This window comes from Anarrhichthys ocellatus, unplaced genomic scaffold, assembly GCF_004355925.1.
Source record: "Anarrhichthys ocellatus isolate YVR2014 unplaced genomic scaffold, GSC_Weel_1.0 scaffold8, whole genome shotgun sequence".
In the NCBI taxonomy this organism is placed as follows: domain Eukaryota; kingdom Metazoa; phylum Chordata; class Actinopteri; order Perciformes; family Anarhichadidae; genus Anarrhichthys; species Anarrhichthys ocellatus.
The window spans coordinates 920,333-939,869 of NW_022280038.1; the positions used below are offsets into that span (position 1 = coordinate 920,333).

A 19,537-nucleotide genomic window follows, 5' to 3' on the forward strand; every position below is an offset into this window, starting at 1 on the left:
TCTCTCTCTCTCTCTCTGTGTATGTGTGTGTGCATCCTGTAGGCCTACAGATTAATCCAGTGGGTTTTATCCTCAGTGAATGGGACAGTGGGGCTTTGCAGTGATTATCCGTACAGGCCACAGGATGATTGCTTTGTATCTCCCGTACGTCCCACACCGCCACGTTGCCCATGCCTGCACATCATTCGGCCTAGCTGAACAACGAACACATTGACGGATCGTAGCGTTCGAAGGAGACGCCTGTGGGTGGCCACAGACGCTAGACGATCCGCCGTAATGACCCCTCGGCTGTTTCTAGAACCGTTTCAGCGTTCGTAATGTGTCCTTTTCGGAGCGAGCGCTCCACCTCTGTCCGCGTCTCTGCCGTACGTCCATTTCTCTGGTTAATCTGCCCGTCTCGATCCAAGCCCGCCCTCCCGCCGTAGCTTTCTGTCTGTCCGTCCTCCTTTGGATTATATAACCAGGAAATGTCAGAAATGCAATCTGCACCATCATCCCTGCTCAGCTGAGACCAAAAAAAACAACAAAAAACATCTGAATGCTGGGAGACATTTGTCATTTGTGTCTTGTGATCCTGCGTCGCCGCGAAGGTCATGAATGCATGCAGCATTTTTACACTCGCTGCCATGTGGTCAGGTTGTGACCTTGTACCTCTTTGCTCAGTGTTACAGGACATTCTAGCAAGAACATGAGCCCTTTAGGGTCTGAGATTATGCAGATTTGGGGATAATAACATTCAACGGCTCCGACATAACAGCACCGAAATAACATGCTCGGACGTTTGTCCCCCTGACTGCCTCTGTGATTTTCCACAGGAGATTTCCCCCTGCGCGTCCTTCCTGTCTCTCCGTGGGGAAGGTTTTAATTCGCAGACGCCATATTGGCACGACAGCCGCTGCTGTGGGCAAGAAAACCAGCGCCGTATGAGCTTTTCTGTACTCGTGCCATTCACATTCAAGCGCTGTGGTTCAGCCTGGATGGAAATGAGGAGGCTGCTCTCTGAACGTGTTAAAACTGAAGGTGTACGGAAACCTGGTTTTAGCCTTTTGATGTGTTGCTGAATGGAATGAAATGTGGAATAATGAAATGACTCATAGCCTTGGCTCGAGTACATTTTGTTCACATGAAAGTCTCAGATCTTTTCATGAAAATAAGTTTCTTAGGATGGTGCTATAAAATGAAATCCACCTACACGGAGAATGCTGCTCTTGCAACTCCAATAGTTTAGAGATGAGAGTTTTTCTGTTCAGTTATCCGCAGATTAGACTATTTTTTAAATACACTGATTGCATCTAGACTACAAATAATTCAGACCACCATGTCGGCGTTATCATTTCACTATCTGGTTTTGAAGTTAAATGTGATAAAGAATGTCAGCAAATTGAGTTTTTTTAATGCATCCAGGACTTTGATCAATCAGACTGAAACGTCTGTAGGCCCTAACTAGTTTTTTAGCCATCACTGTTTGATTTTCATTCTAATAATAGAATTAGACTGGTAAAGCATCTTTGTGCACAGCATTTGCATATGAATGTGTGTGTGGCTGTTACATGTATAGTACATTAGCAGTCGGGCATGAAGGGGTGGGTGTTCTGTCTGAATAGCTTAGCCCTCAGGCTCCCATCATGCTCTCTGGCCCGGTCACATCTTGGCTTGTTTACTGCTTATATGTCGACATGGAGGTAGAGTGTTCACTATTGTTTGGATGTATAATAACATGAAGGTTGTCTGAGTATGTATGTATATATATATATATATATATTAGTGCTGGGCAAGTTAACGCGTTAATTTCACGTTAACGCATTCATTAATTAACGCTGACAATTATTTTATCGCGCGTTAACGCATTTTTAAAATTTATTATAATTTTTTTTAATTTTTTTAATTGAAAGACAAGAGACAATACATATACATAACAACAAGAGGATGACAATAACAGTGGGATAAAAGCCAGCAAACATCCTATAGTCAGTAATTTTAGTGCACCTATATGCTGAAATTCACGGTAAACGCATTTAAACGGCACAGATCGGGAGCGAGCGAAGGACTTTGAAAGTTAGCGGAAAGATTAACGTGAGACAACATCCGGTTTCTTCAGACGAACATCCGGTTTTCAGAATAAGATGCCAACAACGTATGAATGATATTCACATTAAGTATAAAACATGCTACCTGCATCTCGTGAACCAAATGTTATTGCCCTTTTGTTCATATAGCAGTACTTTTAAAATAAAAGTGCGCAATACACTACTTTTGAATTCATTATTGAACTTTGCCATAACAATGCGATTAATCGCAAAAAATCCATGCGATTAATCGCGATTAAATATTTTAATCGTTGCCCAGCACTAATATATATATATATATATATATATATATATATATATAGTGTCAGCAGGTACTTTACCCTCCTGAGTCTGTGTGACAGGTTTGATTTTATAAATATACAGCAGTGGGCCATCAGGGCCAGCAAGGCCTTCTCTGCTGGCCTAAACAGAATCACAAAGTTATAGCTATTTTATAATTGAATAGTTTTTCATAAATACACTACATGTATTATAATTTTTTTCCAGTCAGCTTATTTTCTCATTGCACAGCTCCTGTCTTCCTCAGCTGCTCTGCTTCCAGTGCAGCTTGTTTTAAGTAGAGCTTTTATCCAATCAGATTTCACCTCTGTGTCTCTAGGTAAGAAGAGAGGCCCGAGGCCTGCAGACTTACAAGTGCATCCCTTTGCAGTTTAAGTGAATGGGGACGATATTGATGATTGTCATAGTCTTCAACCAATCAGATCTTTAGTTTGACATGTTGGGCGTATTCTTTGATGTGCCAGAGCCTGCTAGCTGGTCTAGCCATACATGATTGGTCAGTGGGCTAGCGGGACATGTTGGGCGGTGACAATCCCAAAATCTGCTGCCTCTGTGGAGCGGACATTTTCAGCCCTCAAACGCATTAAAACGTATTCAAGAAATACAACTGGGGAGGCTCGACTGTCTTCACTGGCGTCCATGAATCGAGAAGGACTTCTTACTGGAACTAAAACGCACGGATGTACTGAACAACCGTGAGATTAAACTCTTTGTTAACAAAGAATGATGCACTTTGTCTTTAAGTGAACAGCAGCTCTGGTAAGTGAACTGCATTTGTTTTCACATCTGCAGTAGCTTTAATGTGATGTTTATATATTATTATTTGTACAACTTGTTTTTATGAAGATGGATTTTTGTTTGGTTTTATATGTGATAGGAACCATTGTTACGTCCAATGTTGCTCTGGGGACATATTTAGTCGGTGCCAGTGTTGCCAACTTGGCGACTTTCTCGCTGGCGACTTTCTGAACCCTCTTGGCGACTTTTTTTGTCAAAAGCTACTTGCGACAAATCTAGCGACTTTTTCTGGTGTTTTGACTCTGACGTGAAAGCACGTACGTTCTGCACTGTCGAGAACGAGCAGCGGGTGCTGCCGTGAGCCGCCCCAAAGCACTCACAGGCGGGTACTCTCACAGCAGCCTCGCGCAGCAGTCCCAGCTGCAGTCAGAGAAGAGAGGAGACGCACTCTCGGCGTATTCGTGTATCTGCACTCTGCAGCTAGTATATTTATAGGTGTTGAGCTTCATTTTTACAGAAAACAAATAATAACCGTAGCTGTGGCGTCATAATGAGATTATTCAGCTGCAGGACAGCAGTGAAGGCCCAGGTATAAAATGCACGGCCCGCCACTGATATTCTGTATATCATATACAGTATATGAAAGCATGCATCTGTGGAACATTCCTTCATTTCTTCTTTTCAAGGTGCATTACTTCTGTTAAGCCAGGTGTGGACCCCCAGGTGATCACTCACAGTTTTATTATTAGATGCATTAAATTGGAAAAACCCGTGAAAACATATAATGGGATCATGCTCGCACAGCCACATGTGCATGTGCAGGCGTGTACTGAAACACACACACACACTGGATGTTCTGCATGTACTCACACACCTCTGTTGCATTAATAATTTTGACCTGCCTCTAGCCAGTGAATAATGAAACATGGTTCTGCTTTGATGCAGGGAGATGTTAGACACTCCCACGCCCGCACACCCGAGTGTTAACCGACACAGAACACACACACACACACACAGGCATTTACAGTGCTGCGCGGTGAGTCTGCAGTCTCCTTTACTTTGCGCTTTACGGACAGAAGACAAACGGATGTGAAATGCTCCTTAGAGACAATGCTGTCCTGTTTTTATTCAAGATTGTTAATATTACAATTAATATCACCTCTCTGACCTTCAGTATTTTGTTTTTTTGTGCAACACTGCAGAGGTAAGAGATGTGCAAGAGTGAGAGCAAGGAAATGCAACGGTGTTGAAATCTTCGCTGCTCCTTCGTGCATGTTCCTCCGAGGGCTAAATTGCCGCCACTCACTCGCCCGGGGTTCACTATTGTGCCGTACAATTGCTGTATACACAACCAGCTTTGCTCGCAATTATACAAAGCAAAGGAGCGGTGCAGAAATAGCTCTGCCAATTTCCAGTCACGCTGTGCCCACCGTCTCATTTGCATGCCGCGCCTCTCCAACTAATCCGCAAAAAAAGAAAAACGAAACAAATGCATGACAGAGAGAGAAAAGTGCACCAGCCATCCTAGAGAATCTCTTTCGGTTAGTGGCGTCTGTAAACTCGGGAGAACAATACAACCGACAAGCTGACCTGCTTTGCCTGACTGTGAGTTTCCGTGCAGCCAGAGCGTCCCCATCTCCTATTTTGCCTCACAAGCATTGTTTACTTCGACCGAACGCAGATAGCAGTCCTTTCGGCTCAGAGTCGAGGCAGTCTGTCATTCTGCAAGGGCGTGACTTCACCTCAATTGATCCTGCGTTACGTGCTTCAACTAATTGCCAGAGATGGCTCAATCAGGTTGGGTTTCAATACAACTCGTTTTTCCAACAAGATATCACATTTGAAAATGAGCTCCACCAAACGGTAGAGGAGACGATTAACCGTGGTGGCTTTATCCTGACTTCTTCAAGTAGAAACCATCGGCCTCTTCTATCAAATAAAACAAAAAAAGGCTCTTTGTCCTCAATTTATGTGTGTGTTACATCCCACATGACATCCTATTGAAACAGGAAATAAATCTCATTTTTTAAAGTCCCATTTAATGCACTTAATAAATAAACGGTAATAAATAGTTTTTCATACTAGTGTATAAAATTGCAAGTTTTACTCCAACCAACAGGTGAAGTAGCTTCAAAGTAAAAACACCATCTTCCCATCAAGGCTCCTTCATCACTGACATCTTCCTGTAGGCCTACAAGCCTTAAACTGGGTGCTTAGCATTTTCAGTTTTTTCTCCATTTTACATGCTTTGAAGGGATTTTTCTTTGTTGCCCGAAATAGCTTGTCGTTGTATTCCTCCACGATCGGGGCTGCGTGTTAATCATGTCAGCGTATGACGGTGCTAATCCAGGCCCCCTTCTGGAGCGCTGTGCCAAAACTGTACGCTGCTCTGTTCTTGCTACCACTTCTAGTCCACACGCCATGACACAAACTCACCTAGTTCAAGCGATCCCCCGGTGAAACGCCGTTGTAGGAAGAAAGAAGACGTGAAGGCCGATGAGGCGGACAAAGTGGGAGGCAAACGGAGACAGACAAGTTGGAAACGAACCAACGAAAGAATGACATGTTGTCGGCATGTTGTCGGCTGGACTTTTTCACTGTTCAATGAGGCAGACGGGGATTCTGTCCTTTATAAAACACAACAATAACAATTTCCCTCTTCTTTTCGGCACAACTAATGCAATAGGCTGCTGTGTTCAGCAGGTTCTTACCTGTTTTGCTCATCAGGGTCATGTCCTTAATCTTTCCGAACCTCCTGTCTCCGCGTCTCCCTTTCACATCTTTTAGGATTAATGCTATTAATATTTTAATCAATAATTCATTGGTGCCCTTTTAATGTCTCCATTCAAGCCAGTGTTCTCCCATCACGCTTGAATCTGTTACTTATTTCTAGACAGGAGTCGTTTTATTGTCTGTATGGTGTTTTTGTAACCTCTAGACATCCCTTGACAATTATTATAACGTTTTTGTCCTTAACCCCGTTGATAGAATGAATGAATTTGTTTCTAGATGGCGAGAGTCTCATGCCGCTCACTTCCTTTTAAGGAAACTGTATCACTTCCTGTGAGCTTGAGGATTTGCCCTGTGAAAGACCCACCTGACACCAGCCGTTAAGTACAGATCCTTTTGGGTTGTTACTTAGAATCTTATGTGATAATTTGCCCTCTCATTCTGCTTACTGGGGACAAAGAAAGAAACAAAGAAAGCATGAGAGAAGAGACAGATAAAAGAGCGAGAGAGAGAGAGAGAGAGAGAGAGAGAGAGAGAGAGAGGAGAGAAAACAGTGGAGAGTAAATCCTCTTTCCCTGCTGACTTTAATCTCTCCACAGGCTGAGCCCGGAAGTTGGGGCCTTACAGCAGCCGTCAGTTAAAGGAGAGTGACAGCCATCGGGGCCGCAGGTGGGGGATGGGGACGGCCGGACGTCGTGTTACGTCAGCCTCGACTGTAGCGTGTTAAAGAGGAAGTGACTTTCAGAGTGGGATGGATAGACAACGGGAGGAGGGGGAAAAAAATGTTGGATCGAAATGAAGTGATACAAGTAAAAGTCCTTAGTCTTCTCTCAGAATTTGGGACTGTAGTGTAGCTAGCTGAGCTAACATGAGCACACTATTGGTTTTTGTGACTCACTTCTGGTTGTGTGGTGTATGCAAATAATTCTGTAGTTCTATGTGTTCACAGGACTGTGGGGGTTATTAAGCAGATACTCGAATTAGCTAGTGTGCACGTGGTCCGACTGCCCTGTTGGTCCAGACTGAAATATTTGAAAAACAACTGGATTTCCATTAAATATTAAACAGACATTCATGGTCCCCAGAGGATCAATCATACCGATGTTGGCGATCGTGTGAGGATCAAGTTTTGATTTTCTTTCTTGACATGAAATTTGGCACCCAATTTGGTAATCTGTACTACATACTAAGTCTATAAAGTACATACTAATCATCTTGGTATACTGATTTGGCAACTTGTTAAAAGATCAACAAACTTGCTATTGTTTTGTTTTAACATCCATAATCTGTTTCAGTTTCTTCCAGCTGTGAACAGCTTTGTGCATTGCATTGTGGGAGAACAGTCCACTCAAGGGTATTTTAGGATGGGTTTAGTATTGTATTGTATTTAGTATATAATATGGATTTGGGACAACGCTTATGTCTTGTTATCACACCAATGAATCTGATTTGTTGAAAGTAAAACTAATTAGTTGCGTGTCAGAAAGTGTGCTAAATGGATGTCCATAGGGGTTAAACCATAGGGTTTACCAGCCAAAGCGTTAAGGTTCTCTGTTTGGTATTCAGAGCATAAACAGAGCTGCAAATAACTATTTGCAATGTAAAGATATAGTTGAGTAATTGCTACCTGAACAGAGACTGAAGTCTCAGGTAAACACCTTGAGCTTTGTCAGCACTGTTGCCATTGTTTGCACTGTTAGCACCCATAGCTGCAAGCCATGGTGTTCAGACGCACGTGGAGGTAATCCCTCTACTCTGACTTTGCGAATTTGGCACCTTTTTATCTCAGAGCGAGAGCGTTATAGGAAGTGTGACAGAGCTGGAGCGAGTGTATGAGGGGGAAACCAAGAGATGCAGTGATTATTCACAAAATCGATGTGTGCGATCAGATGTTTGTGAGGTCACAGGTGGCCAGTGTTTATCCAATCAGGGACAAGTGGTGGGATCACATCATTCTTAAACTCGGCATACAAGCAAACACACAGTTAATTGCACCACATTACATGTTGTGTACGGTAAAAGCGTTGAATGCGACTGAAATTGGTGAAAAGATGAGTTTGAGTTTTGATCATAATGTTGATAGATGGAGAGGTGAGCGACACACACACACCCACACACACAGTGACAGTGTCAATATAAGAGGAAATGAGAAGCTGTGCTGTGCGTGTTGACGGAAAGCGATTCTACTGCAAAGAGATAAGCAATCATCGACGGATCGATTCCACAGCAGAACATTACACCGGGAAGATTGATGTAGTGAGAGCGCAGGCCTGGATGTTAGTGACATCATTCAGTTCAGTCGTTGTTGCTTTGTAAATGCACTGCGACGTGTTTCGCTTCAGCACATGAAGAGTGCAGACGCATCACTGGGCCGTCAACACCGTTGCCACGAACAGCACAACCAAGGGAACGTTGTCAACAAGTGGGCGTGGTTTGAGCACGGCGATGGACACCACCGATGTTGGTTTGCTGCCATGTTGGAACTTCATATCCATTCCCTAAAACGGAGACGAGATAATAATAAGCAACTGTTTCTTGTGACGCTTAAAACATGGTGGATTTGTGTTCAGGTCATCCGTTTGTTTTGGAATCCCCTGTAATGTAGCTGATCTATGAACTGGACTTCATTTGTGCTGTAGCACCCATTGTAAGGAGCTCTGGAATACAGCGTCAGCCGAATGGCTAAAATATAAAATGGCAACATAAATATTTTAAAGTGGAATAGCAGACAAAACACACACACACACACACATGGAGAGAGAGAGAGAGAGAGAGAGAGAGAGAGAGAGAGAGAGAGAAGGCATGAAAGAACTAGAGAAGCACTTTGAGAAGGCTGTTTTTTTTATTTTCCTCTCCATCTCTTTTCCCAGCACATGTTCAATTATTAACCGCCCTGACGACTCCGCCGGGATGGAGGCAGAGACAGACAGACAGAAGGCGGGGCAGAACAAGGAGATACTTTTATCAAACATCCAGCTGTGACTCAAACTGACCTTGTGTCTATTCATCTTGAGACCTTGTGAGGGCGACTTATTGATGGAGGCCTATGGGGCTCCGTCAGAAGACTAGCTTTTAAGGTGGTACATCCACAGGAATCCCATCTGTTTTTGCTATTTTACCAGAAAGTGTCATAGGAAGGCTAAAAGATGAATACAAACTACACCGTAGCAATATCACAACAACTTAAAGTGAATTTGTTTTTGTAGCACATAAAAAGGTTCCGCTTTTTAATCCATAAAAACCTGGATTTAGAAATGTTTTTTTTGCCGTGTCAAATCAATCAAAGTGAGTCTCCTCCTGCAGCCTCAGCACCTGATTGAGTCCAAAAGTCAGCCGGCCCTTGGTCCCATTGCTGCACTGTGTATTGCAGTAGATTAGATTACATCAAGCTTTAATGATCCCCAAGCTAAAATGCTGCTGGGTGGTTAAATTCATATCAAGCCACATTAGCCCTATAAAACCTCTCGCAATATGATTTGTGCGATGGAGACAAGAACGCATTAGAGGCACAAATGAGATCTGATTGGATTGCATTAGGGAGGTAGAGAAGGAGTGATGAGAACGTAGAGACTGAGCCGGTTTCCTCTGTCTCCTTGGTCCCGAACAGCAGCAGCAGCAGCATGTCGCTCTGTCAGCCTGCAGAGTTACAGCAACATCCATTTTTCATGGACCATTCCTCCAGCTCTGCTGCGCGCGGCTTCATGAAATACTGTCTGGCAGCGCGTCAGAGGAACAAAAATAGACCCTGGTGACACTTTGTCCTCAAACAGTGATGGAGCTCATCCCTCATTCATCTCCCTTCTCTGATCATCCCCGAGGAGGAAACTCTGGGTCAGCGACCATCTTTCTCCAAAGGACGGTGTGTTGGTTGCGTGCGTGACTGGGGGCTGTATACAAAAGCAGAGCCTGTTTACCCAAAGTGTTTTAAACAGTAAATTATTTATCACTTGTGCTTACGTGGTAAGAATTTCGCCCTTTACTTTGGCTCAGTCAGCAACACTTGTGCCCTTTTGTATCTCAAAACCTAATAAACAGTGCTTCGTCTCCTGTGTTGATGGTCTTTTTTATGTGCTGTTGACGGTTGATGGTATTGGACAGCTTTTTAAAGGAACACAGAGGACTCTACCTGCATTGAGTTGTAATCCCTGCCTCCCACAAACTAGTAGTTGTTCATGTGAAACGGTGCTTTTGCCGAGTGCTATGGAGTTCAGGGCTGGTGTAAAAGGCTCTTTACTCTTTTGCTGAAGGACACTTTGACAGTAGCTGCTACAAGGAGCAATTGAACCTTTCGACCCTGCTGTTATGGAACAGTTTGTCCATAGATAGATAGTTATGAGGTTTCATTCTTTTGTTTGAAATCTGAACCTGATTCGACCTCAGCAGTTGAATCATTTCACAGCTCATCACAGTATATGGTGAAGGATCAGAGCCATGTCAGCCTCCTCAAAATTCACAGACCTGCTACTCAAGCTGGACTCCCTGGACAGTGTTTCATGTCCCACTGGTCCCAGAGGCAACAAACGCCCACCAGCACAGCATTGTTTTACTGCCAGCTAATCTTTTTCACACTCCGGGTCACATGCTGCACAAAGTAACGGTTGTCATACTGCTTTATTTTGTAGTGTTGTTGCTACACTAACCTCTCTCTTCATCTCTCTTTCTCCCTTCCAGTCCTTCTTGTTTGAGGTCAAAGTTCAACAGTCATCATGGCCGACGAATCAGACATGCGCAATGAGCTGGCGGATCTGCAGACACGCGCAGACCAGATAGCCGATGAGGTACAGTAGAACACACACACACACACACACACACACTTGTGTACGCCGGCATTTATGCTTACAGATTGACCCACATATAAACATCTGCTCTAATATTGAAAAACAAAGATGACACATCACATTTTACTTTGCATATGATCCTGTGTTACCTGCTGAAGTGGCTGCTAGTTTAAGGTCTAACTTCCTCAGATATTGATAGTCATATACACTCTTTAAATTGCACATGATTTTATTTATTTATTTATTAATCTGTAATGCATTTCTCATCATATGTGACACATCATCATTTGTATTTTTCATTTTTTTTCACCTCTTTTCTTGGGCTCCAGTCGTCAGTCAAACAAACATGCATTTCTTCACAGTTACTTTGTGCGCTGTATACTTTCCATAGACAACACTGTGAATTGTGATTTACAAATCCAGAAAGCGGGTCATAACCCAGGTAGTTAGACATTTGCACATCGAACCATCACAGCTAAAAATATGAAATTTAATCTCCATTCCATTACCTAGTTTTTGTCAAAAAGAAAAAGAAGAATGTAACTCGCTGTTGGTGAAGCACAAACAGAAAGCAGAAAACAGAGAAATTGAGAGGACTTTTCTGGTCTACAGTCAAAACAGATTTTTTATTTTTCTTGTCAACGACATGACAATTCCGACTTGTTCTCATCCCCGTAAGGACACAAATGTCTCTCTAAAGCCTGCAGGCTGACACACACAGCTACTGTAATCTGACCCTTCCTTGTTTTAGCAATTTGTTCTCAAAGTCTTTTTAATCAAGACGAGGCTTCTTTTTTTTTTTGAAGAAGAAGAAGAAGAAGAAGAATGGAAGAACTTTGCCCTTTTTAAATGAGTCGAGAGGTGCTCGGGAAGAGCAGATAATTCTGTGCTGCAGAATAATGGAGCAGCTCCAATGGCCTTATTAAACATTCATGAGGAGATAATGCAAGGCCAAGAGGCTCCGTGGATGTGATGGAGGGGAGGGGAGGGAGGGGAGAAATCAGGAAGTCGGGGATGGTAAGATGGATGGAGATAACACAGGGGAAAGAGCCAAATGAGGATTAGGAATGAAATGAAATGGTGTTTGGTTTAAGAAATAGATGAGACTCAAAAGGGCTCCTGCAGAGGGCGGAAAGTTAGCAAACAAAAGGTAGAAATCAGATAATTAATCCTGGGATCAGAGGAGATAAGAGGAGAGGAATAATCAAGCTTAATTTTATGACTGAGGATCAGTGATTTGTCCGTCGACACTAGACTTTTCTTGCCTCTCACATGTGCGTTTTACACCTTTTAAATATTCCTTCTCAACACGCAGAGACGTCTTTCTGCTTCATGTTACAGGTGACGTGCTGCGTGTCTGTATTCGCTCTCTTGTGGACTCTCAGCTAATCATTTGGCCTCTCTTTCTGTCCCTGCAGTCTCTGGAGAGCACTCGGCGTATGCTGTCTCTGGTTGAGGAGGTGAGTTGGCCACTCATGTGACGACATAAACAACGAGTTCTCTTTGGTTTCTTACATATCAGCACCTGCCTCGTGCTAAATAATACAGATGGAGCTGCATAGGTTATATAGAGAGTTTAACTTTTCCCCTCAACGTGATGTTTATGCTGGAGGTAGGTTGTAGGTGAAGTCCATAAGGAACCAAGGATTCACTAGGTGAGTCAGCTGATGGATCAGCTCTGTCACTCGGTGAATGAGTCTGCATCTTCATCCTCAACACTATCGATTTGAAAGGTTAAATACAAACTTGAATCAGCAGGGGTACATGTGATTTTATTCTGCGTCATCCTAACCAAACAGTTGTATATTATTTTATAGTATATATATATATATATATATATATATATATATAGTAATTTGACATCATGATAGCTATATGTATATATACTTTTTCTTGAAACCATTACATAGACAAACTATCTAGATATGGAATTGGCACTGGGCTATACTGACAAACTCAAATATTCTGATATATTAAAACAAATACTGTACTTATATATTGATATATAATGATATAATGTGGGGGCAGCACTATTGGAGCTTTAGCAAACCTTTCATTGGGAATTTGATGAGCAAATGAACAAACACGTTGTTGGGTCTGGTTATTTTGTTGAACCAACACTAAAATAAGCTCAGAAATCACTGTACTGTAACCCAGCCTTATACAGTAGATCTAAAATAGTCAATATTTAAGAATGATATCACGATGACAAAATCCCAGATGATATTGATATTATTTTCATCTATTGCAAACAGTGGTGGGTCACTACATTGCTCCTACTGCCAGCTAAAAATTGAATTGAACGAGAGAGGCGCTTGGTGTCCGAGGAGTGTGGACAACGAGCACAGCGACCATCTGTAGAAACTTAAAAGGGATAGTTTGGGTGTTTTGAAGAGGGGTTGTAGTCCGTGTATTATAACTACAATAGATTCATATTTTCAGCGCCTCATCTTGACGTCAGACAGCGCTTTCCAGACGGGGAGCTTAACTAAAGTGAAACTTATGTACGCTCTCTTTAAAGCCACGACGCTGCCTTGACAAAAACAGTAAAGATAACACACTTATATGATACACTTATACAGATATTGATTGATCTAGGTGGGCCTTTCCTTTAGGTGGCTAAAATATGTTCACGTGCTGCCCCCGTCCACAGCAGTACATTGCTTTGCTCTTGTGTCGGTACTCCTGTCCGTCTTTCTGAACAGGGGGCGTGCCGACCGCCATCTACTGAAGGTAAAACACTGACTATGGATAAGTATCTCATACAACCCCACTTCAAAACACCCAAACTATCCCTTTAATGGTGGACTGGGTTTGTATGGGAGAAAATATATTTCAAAGCCAGTCACTTCAACACTTTGCAGAGAAATAAGGAAGAGTTTGTACGCTCCGTTTCATTCAGGAGGACCTCATGTTTGCTCTCCTATAGGCTAACGTGTTTGTCTACACTACAGGAAGACAGGAACTCTTTCACATTGTTTGCAGTTGTAACTGGAATACGTATTTCCAAGCTGATTTTGCGGTTTTTACCGGTATTAGATTGCCATGAGCTTGTGTGGGACCTCTAGTTCCAGCTGCTGGCTTCAGAGACTGGGCTCTGCTCTGACCCCTGGACCAGCCACCGTGTCTTGATGAGACAAAGCCGTGAGGGACAGAGGGAGAACTGGGGCTGACCCAAACGGTGGCCCGCTCAACAGACGAGGCTTTTTCTGCCGGCGGTAGCTGAATGTTTGCCCTTTTGAAGATAATGCCAAGGGAATGCCATTTGTTCCTTTCAACTGTTCGTCTCTGATTTGAAGATGTGCGGCGGTTCGTTAGTAGAGAGTGCGTTTTCCCACGTGGTATTGCTAGAGCCGAGACAAACAGCGACTGTGTCATGTTTTGGCTTCTCGCTGACAGCATGCGCTTCATCCCTCTCGCTTTGCATCCCCACCAGAGAAATGGGCTCAATATAGACTGCAATGTGGCAATAAGGCAGCATAGATTATGGATGAGGCTCAACATGCCTCTTCATACAATGCAGATGTTATACAACTTCGGTCATTTGAGTTTGTGGTCTGAATATTCTCACAAATGCTCTGATATCAAATCATTTTGGGATAATATTCATACCATTCATAAAAATAATTATGTTTTAATTTCAGGCTTCTTTCCCCTTCTCTAACTTTTCTCTCACATGATCCCCCTCACAGATCACACCTACACTATACTGCACTGTCAACTCTGACTCTTCCTCTCTTTACTCTTTGTTTCTTATAATCTCCATAATCCAGAAACTCAAGCTTATTCTACTTTTGTACTCGGTAAGACGCTCTGGTTGAGGTCATCGGCCGAATACTTAAAAATGTAATTGTAAAATCCATGCAGAGCCCGTATCATAATGGAGTCTCATTTGAAATGCATGACCTTACAGTGGAGAGCAACATTGTGAAATCAATTTATAGGGAATGCAAATAAACAAGGTAAATCAGAAAACAATGATGTGAATAATAAATTCTTTGCTGTAGTTTGAGGTTAAGAGTGGTGATACTGACACTGTCGCACTATTGTATGGTGTAGTTAATGCAAAATATAATAAAGGTTTTTTCAAATAATATTTTTGCTATATTCTGAGCCCACCTACTTTTTAGCAATCCAATCAAATGCAAAGGATTTGATTTAAATGTAACGTGTCCTTGTCTCGTGCAAATGTGACCCGAAATTCATTCTCCAGACCAGTGTGCAACATGACCTTTATTTTGTAGCTGGATCCAGCAGATAGCTAGCTTAGCTTAGCCTGAAGACTTTAAACGGTTGGATACAGCTAGCCTCTGTCCAGCAATCCACCTACCAGAAGCTCTAACATTCACCAATAAACATGTACCTTGTTTAATCTGCCGGCAAAACTGGTGCTATAGTATAGTAGCCAGATTTTGCTACCTTTGGACAGAGCCAGGCTATCTGTTTCCCCCATGTGTCCAATTTGTATGCTAAGCTAAGCTAACCAGCTGCTGGCAGTAGCTTCATATTTAACAGATAGATGTATAAGAGTGGGATTGAACTTCAAACTCTTAGCGAGAAAGTGAAAAAGCACTTTTCCCACTTTTAAAATAATTTATTTAGAATATAAACTATGATTTGGAATTCATCACATTTCACTGTATGTATTCTTACACTAGCTTTGTTATGTGTAATGGAATGTCTAGTATTAAAAACCTACCATTTTCAGTGAAGTGTTACCGATTAATTATTAACATTGAAAACAGCAATTCTGTCATACATGCAAAATCTATGGATTAGCAGCATAAATCAAATATATTACAGTATCAGTATCTTAAATATACCAGCGGCGTAATGAACGAACTTGGTAGTGCAACTCAATTTTTATTAAGAAAGATCCAGAGATATTGAAGTTCTTGTGAAAACGGTTATCTTGCCACCAGGCAGAGAACAGAAACGAGAATCTACTCGGTATGTCAGAATGATCCGTGAAGAAAGCTGGCGAGGGGAGATGGAAATGAAAAAGAGAAAGTGAGACGGAGGAACGAGATGAGGAGAGTGATGAGAAAGATAAACAGAGAGTTAGAGAGAGGAGCCGGCGAAGGACATCAAGTCCAAATGCAGTGCCTCTGTGGAGCAGAGAAAGGGGAGATCTGATTTGACGGGCAGCTTCAGGCCTGAAGTCAGAGAATACATTACACAAGATGGATGTGATATTACATTCATGCAGGCTGTTATATCACTACACTGTAGTCTCGATGAGCAAATAAATAAATCAAAAAAGACATTTAATTCCCCCTTTGAGTCTTAAAACTTCTATAAATACAGAAAAAGTATAATACAATTGTGTGGATTTGTATTCAAAGTGGAATCCTTATAGCTCAGTATTTAACATGTTCTTTCTTTTTTTCTGTGATCCACATAAAAATCAAAGTCGAGAAACAACAAGCTGCATTTTTTGTTTCCAAAGTCTTTGCTGGTTGCCTGACAGTCTCACTGTGAAGACTTTGGTTATTTATGGATTAAACAAATGTGTCAATTAGTGTGCTTTCTTGGTGACTGTATTACCTTCAGACAGAGCTGGGCTCGACGTTTCCAGTCTTTATGCTAAGCTAAGCTAATCTTCTGTAGCCATTTATCTACTGGATGGATAATAGAGACATCGATGTTCTCATCTGACTATTGGAAAGAAAGCAAATATTGATTTCTCAAAAATGTTTTTTTTTTTACATCTTCAAATAATTAAAGCAAATTAAGCTAATTACTTTCAGGCCAATGCAAATAAATGAATCAAAAAGGTGTGATATACATAAATGTTTGCCTGTGTTTAAAGTACCGAGACTGTGTTATTCACTCTCAAATGCTTTATAAAGGATTTATATAGACAGTACATTTTGGACATTCTAATGAAAAAACTTAAATAATACATCACCTTACACTGCTATCATCTGCTGTGTTTAAATTGTTCGATCAATCAACCCATCAAATGATTCAAATGTAAAGCTTCCGTAGATTTGTGTTTATCAGATATCGCCTCCGGTGTTTGTTTGACCAATAGCAGGGCAGCAGCATTCGTCTCCACAGTGACTGAGTTAGAATAGATTCCAGGAGACATCTCAATGAAAAAATCATTACCAGGACTCTGTCTCAATGTCAACGGACCACTTGCCCTCTTTCTTTTATATTGCTCTTTGTTCTTACTACGTTCTTCTTTCCCTGCATGATTTCATTTTTTATACTTTGCCTTTAACTTTTCTCAATGTCTTTCATGCAGGGCAAAGTGACACTGATTGTGTTTACTTTAAGGATTGTAACTGATATGGACACCACCTTGAATCTTTTAATTCACCCTCACCTTTAAGACAACATAGACCGTAGGGCGGAACACTGCTGAGCATAGAAATGAAGAACAAAGAAAGAAGAGAGAGATGGGTTTAAAATATTCATCTCTATTAATCTTTTGAAAACACCCGCCATGTTCATTTCCTGGGCAGAAAACTATTGTGAAAATCTGCTAAAAAATCATCAGGTCCTAACCGGAGACTCTGAGAAGTCAACAACCTGTCTTGTGTGTGTGTGTGTGTGTGTGTTTGTGTGTGTTTGTGCATGTGTGCGTGTGTCTAATGAGCCACACAGAACGATGTGATGTCATCTTATCAGACTATGCCAGTTGGCACGTTCCGATATCCTGTCCTGTATTTCAGGAGCCGCAACTGCGACCTCGCATGTCTTGTGGTTTCCCATGATTCCTGGCAGGTAAACAAGCAGTATTTCAACGGGGTTTGAGCACAAGTATCTGCAAACATTAGCTCTATCTAACATTAGTTTCTGTTTGCTGGGGATTATTTTAATTATCATTTATTAGGCCACAAAGCTCATGTAAACACACCGCTTCTCTTCTGCTCACTCGGTGTTTCAGGAGAAACCCATTTACCCGATACAGATCCACGGCCGCTGGCAGACCTCTGCCGCGGTGGGTTTTATTGGTACTGATATCAGTGGCACGTCTGACTGGCCTCCAGCGCTGGTCTCTATCTATCACTGCTCCAAGAAGGTCAGAGCGCACTTTGATCCAAAATAGCTGAAGCGTGACCCGAGCGGCCTTTGGTTTTTAATATCTGCCAGATGAAGCCTCGGGCTCATGGGGAGCACAAAGCTGTTGTGTTGTCGGATGCGCGGCGGTTGATGCGGTTATTGTGTGCTTACTGAAGTGTGGTTTTATGCGGCGACGCCCGGCCCCTGCATGCACGGAGAAATAACTATGCAAAATGTCTGCACGAATGTTCATGTTTTGTGTGTGCCGGGGTGTTTGAGCGCGTGCCCACTTTGTGAGCCAAATCAGAATGTTACGTTACTGGAGCTTTGTCAACAAATCTCTGGTACCAGCCCAGGGAACATGACAAATATAGCATCACCGCCATTTGGTGGTTTCTGTGCAAGGAATCGCGCATTAATATATATCTGTGTTTTTGTTAGATTTTCTCTTGAGCCTTTTCTTATCTTCTGTAAGGTTGTTTTTTTTTGGGGGAGGATTGCAATTTAGTTTTATGCCTGATAGTCAGCTGTAAGTCTGTCCCTGTATGAGGCGGGCTTCTAAAACAGAGCTGTAGACATGTCGACAGGAAGTCCCAAAGGCACTACCTGGTTTACCCGCCTCTCATGTACCACCAGCAGAGTGCAGCGTTGGTGTTAGCGTTTCATTCCCATGACTTTGCTCTATTCTTGGGTCAAATGTAATGACTAAAATCCTTGCATTTCTTTTTTTAACTGATGGCCATTTTAATTTAAAGGAATAGTTTGAGATTATAGAAAATATACGTATTTGCTGAGAATATTGTGTGTCTTTTGGCAAGAAAACAACTTGGTGTATCTCCCAAAAATGTCCCTTTTACAATCAAGCTGTCTCTGTTGTGCCAGACAAGATCAGCAACAAAAATAGATTTCAAACGGTAATTTGACCCACCTCTGCTGTCCTGATAGCTCTGCTCTGTTAACCTTCACTGATCTGTCACATTTTATTCCTCCTTTCCCAACTTCTCTTCTTCTCTCTCTTTTTTTCACCCACCTCCCCATCTCCCTTCCTGTCTGTCTGTCTGTCAGAGTAAAGATGCCGGCATCAGGACTCTGGTCATGTTGGATGAGCAGGGAGGTAAGTTCATAAGGAGAGAGATCAATGAACACTGTTTCTCTAACAGCTGTCTGCACTTGACATCTGCTCTACTACCGATTCTCTCTGTGCTGTATAATGAGTGAGTCGCCATCACCAGTACGTCCAGTATAACGCAGATTCCCAGTCAGATTTACAGCACAGATGACATTTATGGTTCTACAATTACTAAAGTAGAAGAGCAGTTTCTTTCTTTCCGAGCTTCAGCCAGGTCCTTAAACGTAACCTCCGCTGCAGTCTGAGCTAATGTGGCTGAAATGATTATACTGGATGTGACTGTTGAGCTAGCCTTCTGCTTCGCCTCCCTGTTACAGGTACTGCGCTTTTATTCTTCCTGTAAACTTTACCATTCTCTTTTCTCTGAGGGGAAACAATGATCAGTTTGACCGGTAATGTCAAACAAACAATCTTTCTCATATTACGCCACATCCTCTCCAGTTCTGCCCAAATTATAGCTTAACCATTAAAGTACCAGTGTGAAGCATTTCAGGGGATCTATTGGCATAAATGGAATACAATATTAATATATATAGATATATATATATATATATATAATCACCTGGAAATAAGAATCATTGTGTTTTCATTAGCTTAGAATGAGTCATTTATATATCTACTTAGAGCTGGTCCTCTTCATGGAGTCCACTGTGTTTCTACGGTAGCCCAGAACAGACAAACCAAACACTAGCTCTAGAGAGGGCCGTTCTCGTTTTCCCGTTTTTGTGCGGGCAACCGACGTTCTTCTACATGCTTGGCATACGCTAGAAGTTTCTGTTGGT

General features: G+C 42.1%; 1 protein-coding gene across 1 annotated transcript in view; it reads left to right on the forward strand.

Moving 5' to 3' along the window:
* The window catches only part of LOC116384051 (synaptosomal-associated protein 25-A-like), a 35,349-nt gene that overhangs the window by 4,873 nt on the left and 10,939 nt on the right, over nt 1-19,537 (forward strand). Inside the window, exons 2-4 of the mRNA XM_031848350.1 lie at nt 10,506-10,612; nt 12,031-12,072; nt 18,692-18,740. Coding sequence (XP_031704210.1) covers nt 10,541-10,612; nt 12,031-12,072; nt 18,692-18,740 — 163 coding nt within the window. The 5' untranslated portion in view covers nt 10,506-10,540. The remainder of the gene's footprint in view (nt 1-10,505; nt 10,613-12,030; nt 12,073-18,691; nt 18,741-19,537) is intronic.